Source organism: Felis catus, chromosome B2, assembly GCF_018350175.1.
Source record: "Felis catus isolate Fca126 chromosome B2, F.catus_Fca126_mat1.0, whole genome shotgun sequence".
Taxonomy (NCBI): Eukaryota; Metazoa; Chordata; class Mammalia; order Carnivora; family Felidae; genus Felis; species Felis catus.
Window position 1 is genome coordinate 98,291,673 of NC_058372.1, and position 10,547 is coordinate 98,302,219.

At 41.0% G+C, this 10,547-nt stretch overlaps 1 protein-coding gene across 9 annotated transcripts in view; it reads left to right on the forward strand.

Moving 5' to 3' along the window:
* Positions 1-4,887, forward strand: part of CCDC162P (coiled-coil domain containing 162) — a 175,365-nt gene extending 170,478 nt beyond the window's left edge. For 8 of the 9 annotated variants that reach the window (XM_045058585.1, XM_045058586.1, XM_045058589.1 and 5 more), the window contains 2 exons: positions 11-138; positions 2,699-2,959. In XM_045058585.1, coding sequence (XP_044914520.1) covers positions 11-138; positions 2,699-2,824 — 254 coding nt within the window. In that variant the 3' untranslated portion in view covers positions 2,825-2,959. Of the gene's footprint in view, positions 1-10; positions 139-2,698; positions 2,960-4,499 lie in introns of those variants that run through there. The other variant, XM_045058588.1, reaches the window with a different exon arrangement.
* The last annotated feature ends 5,660 nt before the right edge of the window (positions 4,888-10,547 follow it).

Here is a 10,547-nt window from a genome sequence, read left to right on the forward strand (position 1 = left end):
AACATTATAGGACTTATATCTCGGGCTCAGTACTCCCTGAGTTCTGCTTCCACATCATTCAGATACTCCCAGCAACACCTTTTAAAGACTAATCTTATGAGCAGTAAAATAACAAGAAGGATTCAAAGGCCAGAAACTGTAAGTAAAGATAAATTTGATTATATATTGGAAACAATGAAAAATGTAAATATGAAATTATGGTTTTAGGTTAGGTTTTTTCAAACTTACATTAAAAAATTATATATCAGGGCACCTGGGTGGCTCAGTCCGTTAAGCATCCAACTTCGGCTCAGGTCATGATCTCGCAGTTTGTGGATTTGAGCCCTGCTTTGGGCTCTGTGCTGACGGCTCAGAGCCTGGGGCTTGATTTGGATTCTGTGTCTCCCTCTGTCTCTGCCCCTCCCCTGTTCATGCTCTGTCGCTCTGTCTCTCTGTCTCTGTCTCTCTAAAAAATAAATAAACATTAAGAAACATTATATACCTGGCTGTTATCTAGATACTTGGGTCTAGATAATAAAATTCTGGATTTCTCTTAAAAAGGCTTTGTCCATGAATTGTTGCCAAATCGATGTGTTTGTGGGAAGAAGGATGGTGCAGGGTTTCCTACTTTGCCATCTTGCCAATGCTACTCCTCAATAATAGAATTCTGATGTCAAAACAATTCAGCTCAAAAGCACTTACTCAATTACATTTATTTATTTACTTTTAAATATGTTTTATTGTCAAGTTAGCTAACATACAGTGTATACAGTGTGCTCTTGGCTTCAGAGATAGATTCCCGAGATTCATCATTTACATACAACACCCAGTGCTTATCCCAACAAGTGACTCCTGATTTCAGCTCAGGTTTGAACCCAGGAACTGTGAGATTGAACCTGAGCCAAAATCAAGAGTCAGACACTCAACTGACTGAACCACCCAGGTGCCCCATTTCTCACACGTTTTTAAAACTTTCTGCTGTGCCAGGGAACTCAGATAAGAGATCTGATGCTGCTAGTTAAAAAAAAAAAAAAGTGTTTATTTAAATAAATGGATGTGGAAGTCAATGTCCACACTTTGCTGTGTTCTGTGTCTGAATTTCTTCTTTTTCTTCAGTCATCTACAATAATTAACTAGCAGTTCTCACAGTTCATGGGTTCAAGCTCCGTATCAGGCTCCATGTTATTGGTGTGGAGCCTGAGAGCTTGGGATTCTCTCTCTCCCTTTCTCTCTGCCCCTCCCCCTCTTGCTCTGTCTCTCAAAAATAAATAAACTTAACAACAACAACAACAACATGTGAGAAATCTACCCTCCAAAGAAATTCTTGGCACACAGATTAGGTCCAGGTATAGCATGTATATGAAGATTTTTTTTTTAACTTTTCAGCTTTTAGTGTATGTAAAACAATATTTACACCCTCCTCTACTGCATAAGTATTAACCTTTGCCCAATTGTTTTTCAGAATCCCCTCCAGACATTTCCATGTCAACACATTTAAAATTCTTCCCTTTTAGGAGGCAAACCATAAGAGACTCTTAAATACTGAGAACAAACTGAGGGTTGATGGGGGGTGGAGGAGAGGGAAAAGTGGCTGATGGGCATTGAGGAGGGCACTTTTTGGGATGAGCACTGGGTGTTGTATGGAAACCAATTTGACAATAAATTATATAAAAAATAAATAAAAATAAATAAAAAATAAAATTCTTCCCTCTTGCTTTGAGAAAAATTAAGAGGAAAAGATTTAATCATTCTGTCAGAGAAATATGCCATTCTAAAGTCTCTTTTGAGGGTGTAATTCTGCAGCTGATAGTCTGGTTATTGGACCAAAAATTTGCTTCTAAACATGCAGTTAAAGAGTCATACACAGAAAGAGAAGAAACAGGTCAGGAATATGCATTTGAGATCCTTGACCAAGTAGGGCCACCTTATTAATGCCCATCACTGGCTCAACTTACCAGTCTCTGTGCAGTCATCTTTCACCAAAAGGTAAGATTCTAGTATATGTCTATTTGTTTCTGCAAAAGCCTTTTCCAAATGGAAGCAATATTCAGTTGATGTGTATGGAACCACAGGGCTTTTAAGACTCCCTCCATCCCCATATCACTCCCAAAAGCAAATGTTGCTGTTGTGGGGGAGGTCTGCGATCACAGCTCATGGTTGAGAGGCTGCTTAAGTAGCCAAATGCATCAGAGGAGAGCCACTGTATTTGAAAGATTCAGAAGGGTGATGGTCTAAATAAACCCTAATAAATAAGGGAGTGTTTTGTGGGCCCATTGGCATGTGAATAGAAACCCCAAGCAATAAACCTAAGATCCAGGAAAGGCACAAAAGAATTGGAGCCTCTTCAAATCTATCTAAGCTCTGACTTCTTAAGGCCTAAGAGACAAATCAAATAAATGCATATTGAAGAATAATTTATACATGGCTGGAATGTAAGACCACCAATGATTTTCTTAACAAAACAAAACACTGCACTAACACAAATAATAAAATATTAAGGAATTTTTAGATTACTCCACATATGGGATATCTTTTTCTCCTTAGCTGGAAAAGGCTTCCTTTGATAGACTAATTCTTGACCAGTTCACTTTATGACATGTGTCAAATATAAGAAGGCACACTAAATGGCTTAACCCAGACTGAACCAATGATCTCAGTCTTAGTCGTAACGGTGACTTTTAATGACACCTCCAATATCTATTTAATCTTTATATTTCAGGTACCTATTAAACACAAAAAAAGGATTGACAACGTCTTTCTACCCAATGTGGTAGAAAATGTTCACCTTTCAGCTTTTCAAGTTCACACGGCTCCATCCATAATCCCAGAAGGACCCAACTGGTAATCATATACCCTCCAAATTTTCTTTCTTTTTTTCTTTTTTAATGTTTATTCTTGAGAGACAGTGAGAGAAAGAGCATGAGCAGGGTAGGGACAGAGAGAGAGGGAGACACAGAATCCAAAGCAGGCTCCAGGCTCCGAGCTGTCAGCACAGGGCCTGACACAAGGCTCGAACCCACAAACTGCGAGACCATGACCTGGGCCAAAGTCGGATGCTCAAGCAACTGAGCCACCCAGGTGCCCCTCCAAGTTTTATTTCTTTGAGCATCTGAATGAATAAATATGATTCGAACCTCCATTAAACCTTTATCTAATTTTTATTATCAGTATCAGAAGATATAGTATGGAATGATTGAGATGATAACATCCGAAAAGTTCCAGGTGAAGTAGGATTTGGCCTTACATCCTAAGACAGAAGAGTTGGTTTGCATTTCTACAACCTAGGGCCTTTGGCCAACAAGCAGCCTCACATTATGGGTTCTAGATTACTGACGAGGTGTGTTAGCCAGGAGAGATGTCATTGCTGCTAAGCAGTATTTATTAACAGTGAAAAACCAGCACAGAGATACATCTAAACAAACTTCAAAGCACTTATTGCTATTTGTTTCACTTAAGAACATCATCCTCTCTTAATAGTTTTTTTTATTCTTCCTACAAATACTAAAATCCTCTTTAGACTTTTGTAAAGTTCTAATCCAAGTCTTTTTGTTCAGACAAGAAAATGTATCTTGGGTAAAGGAATAAATAGGTAGATGAATGAACAGAGTAGGCCAGAGAAATATTTACATACATAAATTTATACATGATATATGTAGCTTTTCAAATTAAGGAGAAGGTTGAGTCTATTCGAAGTAGATTAAATGATCACCTTACACCATACATAATGAATTCTGAATGGATTCCAGATATATATGCGCGCGCACACACACACACACACAGAGACATATATACAAACGTATTTCTGAAATAGAACGCGAAAAACAAAAGCCAAAAGAAAGATTGATGACTTTGATATCAAAGCTAAAAATTCAGCATGACAGGTGCCTGGGTGGCTCAGTCGGTTAAGTGTCTGACTTCGGCTCAGGTCATGATCTCACGGTTCATGGGCTTGAGCCCCGCATTAGGCTCTGTGCTGACAGCTCAGAGCCTGGAGCCTGCTTCGGATTCCGTGTCTCCCTCGCTCTCTGCCCCTCCCCTGCTCATGCTCTGTCTTTCTCTGTCTCCCAAAAATAAATTTTAAAAGGGTTAAAAAAATTAAAAAATAATTTTTTTAATGTTTTTATTTATTTTTGAGACAGAGAGAGACAGAGCATGAGCGGGGGAGGGGCAGAGAGAGAGGGAGACACGGAATCCGAAGCAGGCTCCAGGCTCTGAGCTGTCAGCACAGAGCCCAACACGGGGCTTGAACTCACAGACTGTGAGATCATGACCTGAGCTGAAGTCGGATGCCCAACTGACTGAGCTACCCAGGCGCCCCCCCCAAAAAATGTTTTTAGTTCAGTATGACAAGGTATGGTGCCAGTTATCAACTTATGAGCTCTTAGCTCTAAATTCATCCTTGTCTGCTGTGATGTAATTAATATGGACCATGAAAATATTTCTTCTTCGCCAACTACAAGATATTAAGCTTTGTCGGTAGAGAGTACTGGAGGGACACTGGAGGAGGGTTTCTTTTCCAGATTCTGGGGTGCTTCTCTAGGCAGGCTCCTGCCACGGGTGTGGCTTCTGCAGCATGAGGTTTCCGTAGTGGATGCGGCTTCATGGTGGATGTCATTGGCAAGAGGCCCTCCGTGAAGGGCTTTCTCCTCCTGCCCCTCCTTTTGTGAGGGCTGCTTCACAGCCTCAGTGAACTTCTCTGCCATCCAGTGAGCCATGGTCACACCCTGTCCAAGGAGGACACACCCTCTCCAATGGATGTCAGCCCTGGAGGGTAATGGCTGCTCACTATATCTGCTCTCCCTATATTCTTCAGAACTCTCTTTATTACTGATCAGCCATTCCTCCCATTACTTCAATCTCTTGTTATAGTTAATAAGTCTTTATATTAAACTTTCTCCAGTTTGATTACTGTGTGTGTCTGTCTTCTAATTGGCCCATGAATAATACAGAATTGATACCAGTAGTGGAGGGTTCCTAGGGGACAGACTCACAAAGGTGGGATTTGGGGATTTGTTTGGTTGCACCCTTGGGCTTGAACATGGTGCTGAGCTCCTTGACAATAGGAAATGGAATGCTAGTAATCCTTTGCATGCAGTGGCATGACAATTAACCAAGCTGTTATCCACAGTAGGTTGTGATAAAGTACCTACTGAAGTGTGTGCTTTGGGAGCCCAAATTGCTACCACACTGACTCTCAGGGCAGTAATGATGACCATAAATACTGGGGTGTGGGATGGACTTTTTTGGATGCACTTCAGCACTTAAGAAGAAAATGACAAGTACTGGTCCTTTAGGCTTCCACAGTAGCCTTTTAAAAAAATCTATTTCTTGTAGTCACAGGGGTAATACTGCTAAAAATGAAACACACATTTTAATTGTGCAGAACGCTGAATTACAATGACAGTTGAATTCACAGTCCTGTCATTTCTCACTGCTGTTGAGATGGGCTCTCTCATTTCAGTGGTCAGGATGCAATCCCAGAATAGCAGCAGGCAATTGCCAAGGACAAGGTGGGTATGTCTATTATAAAAAGGGCAGCAGGGACATCTCAGTAGTCAGATTACAGACCTGGCACAGAGAGATCTTTTGCTGGTCAATGTGTTCCCCCAAATGAGAACATATGGGCAGCCAACTAGAATACTACTCCATCTATATAGGAGAAAAAACTCTGGTAGCCTAAGCCTGGCCTGAGTCAGCACAGTGGAGTGTCACAGTCTCTCACCCAGATTCCATACCTAAGTCAATTCACACAGCAGGGCCCCTTGCCTGCAGGGAGGCTGGATCCCCTTGAGAAAGGACCCTATACCACTGCTGCAGGTACATTGTAAATCTTCTTCCAAACATTTTACTAAGGGATCTGCCATCATTTGCTAGAGTTACTGTTCATCAGAAAGGAAGAACATCCAGACCATTTGGTGAAGAATAAACACTACGTCTAAATTAATTCTAATTCCTGGGAACCCAAAACACACTGTGGCTCAGCAAACTGAAGGCTTACAGTGATGTAATAGAAGGAGTCACATGTTCAAATTACAGTGGACTCAGTTGGTCCACGGACCCACCAGGTGGTTTTATGTCTGCAGTTTGTGAATGTATAATTGAAACAGACATAATTAACAACTGAAAGGACTCTTATATTGGTTCTCTAACCCATGAGTTGAAGCCTCATTATAGTAGGAAGGGATAATTGGAAGCCCCTGGAACTTTCCCTGTCAAGAAAGCAAACTAGAAGCAACATTACATCCCTGGGGAAACTGCAGAGATTAATGCCACCATCAAAACTTGAAGGAAGCAAAGGTGATGATACCTATCACATCACTACTTAACTCACCACTTTGGCCTGTGCAGAAAATAGGTGGATATTGGAAAATGACTAGGGACTATCAAGTTCACACCTTAATCAGATAGTGATCCCAATTGCAGCTGCTATCTCAGATGTAGTATCTTACAGGGGTAAATGAATATCCTCCTGGTATTTGTTATGCAGTTATTGACCTAATTTGCCATGCCTTTTGCTCCATAACAAATTGTAAGGACCATGAGGAGCAGTTCGCTTTTACCTGGTAGAGCAGCAGTATTCTGTCAAAGTCTTGACTTAAGGCTTTGTCAATTCTGTTCCCTGCCATGATATAGTCTGTAGACACCTTGATCATCTGATAGTCTACAAAAATCACATTGGTCCACTATGTTGATAACATTATGCTGATTGGGTATGATGAATAGAAGGTAGTAAGTGCTTAGGTGCCTTAGTAAGACCTACAAGAACTAGAAGGTAAAGGGCAGAATTCCACAAAACTTTAGGCCTATTAATCCCAATGAAGCTTGTTGGGGGTGCAATGGTTTGGAGCATGTTAAATATCCCCTTCCAAGAAGAAAGACAGGTTGCTTCATCTCACACTATGTACCATGAAAAACAAAATCATGATGTGCAGTAGGCCTTTTTGGATTTTGAAGGCAACATGTACCATATTTGAGTTTGCTATTTCAACCCACTCATAGAGCAATGTATAAGATTACTAACTTTGAGTGGGGACCAGAGCAAGTGAAGGCTCTGTCATGAGTTTGAGTTACAGTATGAGCTGTGCTGTCATATAGGTCCTAAGATCTATAGGTCCAAAGCCAATGATACTAAAAGTATCCTGGCATGTATGGAGTCTTTATCAAGCCGAATCCCAGGGCAGAACCCTAAGATTTTGAAGCAAATCTATGCCCTCTGCTGAGGATAACTATTCCACTTGTGCCTTGCTTGAGACTTATTACCCAACCATGGGATAGTAGGTGAACATGTGGCCTGAGCTTCACATCATGATTTGATGTTGGAGTATCCACCTTGTCATAAACTTGAGCATGCACAGCAGCAATCTATCAATGGAAATAGTATACACTTGACCTACCCTGCTTGAGCAGGTCTGAAATGTAAAGATAGCTTCCGTGAACATGTGGCTCAGACTCTTTCAACACCAACTTCTGTTGCATCCTCTTCCTCAATCAGTAGTTCTAGCCTTAGGTGTTTCTAACAACTAGCTAGCCAATAAAAAATTTAAGCCTGGTTTACAGACAGGTCTGTATGACATATTGGTTCCACCCAAAAGCTGCAGCACTATGTTCCACTCGGGGGTGAACCAAAAGTGGGTGAAAGAAAACCCTTCCCTGTGAGAATTGCGAGTAGTACATTTGGTTGTCCACTGTGTCTGATCTGAGACATGGCCCGAAGTACATATCCACACTAATTCCTAGGTAGTTGCTAATGGTCTGGCTGTGTAGTCAGGGACTTGGAAGAAACATTAAAGGTTGGTGACAAGTAAATCTGGAAAGAAGTACATGGATGGATCTTGGAATGGGAACACACTGTGAAGGTATTTGTGTCCCATGTCAGTGCCCAGCAAAAGGCATCTACAGCAGAGAAGGCTCTTAATCGGGTGGATAATATAATGCACTCTATGGGTATCAGTCTAATTCCCCAGCTACCCCAGTGCTTGCTCAATGGACCCATGAACAACGTGGCCATGGTGGCAGAGCTAGAGGCTATGCATGGTCTCAGCCAACAACATGGATTTTCCCTTATTAAGGCTGTCATGCATTACTGACAACTGCCTAATCTATGAAGAGCCAAGACCAATACTGAGGTTGCAATATGGTATTACTCCCATGGGTAACAGCCATCTACATGATGGCTATTTAAATGGGCCTTTGCCATCATAGAAGAGATTCTTCAGTAGAATAGACATATTCTGGATTTGGATTGCCTTCCTGTGTCTATAATGCTTCTGCCAGCACTACCATCTGATGCACATACAGAATGTTTTATGGCATTTCCTATAGCATTGTTTCTAATTAAGGAATAAACCATTTCACAGTAAAGGAAATGTTGCAGTGAACTCATGCCCACGAAATTAACATCCCTGGACACATGGAAATGGCTGGTCTAATTGAAAGGTGGAATAATTCACTGAAAACTCAGTTGTGACAGTTGGGAGATACCACCTTGAAAGGATGGAGCTGTTTCACAGGAGGTGACATATGAATCCAGGAATCAAGGGGTGGAAATGGGAGGGACTCCTCATGATTATACTTCTCATCTCAACAATCTCAAGCTGTGCTGGTTTGGAGGTCTTAGTTCCCAAGGTATGTTTCAACCAGGGACACAACGCTGGGTCTGTTGATACAAGATCTAAGATGAGACTGCCATTTGGCCATCTTGGGATGGGATTCATGGGATTCATCTTGGGATGGTCAATCATGATTACCAAGGGGAGATTGTACTGCTGGCACACAATGGAGGAAAGACCACATCTGGAACACGGGATTCTCTGGGTGCCTGAGTACTTCCATACCCAATAGAAAAGGTTGATGAAAACTGTAACAAAGCAGGTAGAACAGTGTGACTCAGACCTTTTGGTAGTAATATTTGGGCCACCACCAGGAAAACAATCAACCACTTGAGGTTCTCAGCAAAGGCAAAATAAATATTAAGTAGTGGGAGGTCATAATTTACAGAAACAAGGGCTTTAAGGTTTGAATCCACCTGTTGCCTGCTCCACCATTAGAATGAAAATGGAGCTGAACCATATGAATGAATATTTCTTAGCTAGGTGGTGTGTGTTTTGTCAGCAGACGGTACTGGAGGGATTTTTTTTTCCCCCTGGTTCTGGGCAAAACTCGAGCAGTGCACCTAGCTTAGCAGTGGAGTATCACTGGTGTGGTACCTCCTGTGCCTGGTTTACCCTGCATCCCCTTGGATGACTTCAGATTACCACTGGGATAACATCCCCCCAGGCATAGCTGCCTAGCGGTGGATTTGCAGCTACCACTAACTTCATCCACAGAGCCAAGGTTGTATCCTGAAATTATTTCTGGAATTCAGCTCGAGGAGAACAGTTAGTGGCCACTTCTTATACTTGCTATGCCAGTATCGTTGAGAATTCTTTACCGCTTGGCAAATTATTTCTTAAAATATTACAGATAATATGCCCCATCACTCCAATCCACTCTTATAGTTAATATTTTATGCTGAACTTTCTGTTATTATGTGGCTTGTCTCCTGATTGTACTCTGATGATAAAGACACCACAAAGACTTGAAGAAAATATTGACTGATGAAAATCCACTGACCACAGATTAGCTCCCAGCATATTTCAAGATAAAAAACCCTCCAATTGTTAACAAAAGACAAAAGAAAAACACAATTCACAGAGGAAGTACAAATAAGCAAATAAATCATTTCACTTACCAGAGTATTAAAATTTAACTTTGCCAATATCAGATGGAAAAGATACAGAAAACATCCTGCTACCCCAGCTTGTGGGAACTGGAAGGCAATCTCAGTCTGTTAAAATTTTCAAAGCGTAAACCCTATGATGCAGATTTTCACTTCTCTGCATTTACTCTAGAGATATATTCACACATAAACAAGGGGGAGGGCGCAAAGATACTCTCTGCAGAAGTGTCGGTAAAAACTAAAAATTGCAAACCTACGATCCTTCAATAGATGCTTATGATACTCATACTACATATGCCAACAGAGAATTTAAGAATTTGGTGTGCGACATACACTAACTTGTAAAGATCTGCAAGTAGTAAGCGAAAAGAAGTTGCAGGATGATGTTAAAATAAAAATCCACATTATGTATTTTCTAAGGGTACGTAATAGTACATAAAAAATGCTGTGTGTGTCGGGGGGGGGGGGGTGTTTCACACCAGACCAGTTCCAGTAATTACTTCTGCAAAGTGGAGGGCAAGCAAGGGAAAGGGATTGGGGGATGGTCAAAGCCGACATACTTCTGTTGAATAGTTTAAGGAAAAAGAATTTGAGAATATGTATTTACATATTCCTTAAATTAAAAATTAAGACTTTAAAATGCTCATCTTGAAAATAGAATAAAATAAAGTAAAATCCTCATCTTGAACATTTTCTTCCGGCAAAGATGAAGAACCTGTACTTACCCTCACACTGAAAAACGGGACAACACACACGCAACAGTAGTTTCCAATACATTTGACTTTGAGCAAAGAACAGTGATCCTTGAAAGACAGGGAACGATCAACCCAGCTTACTGCCTTGCATTTCT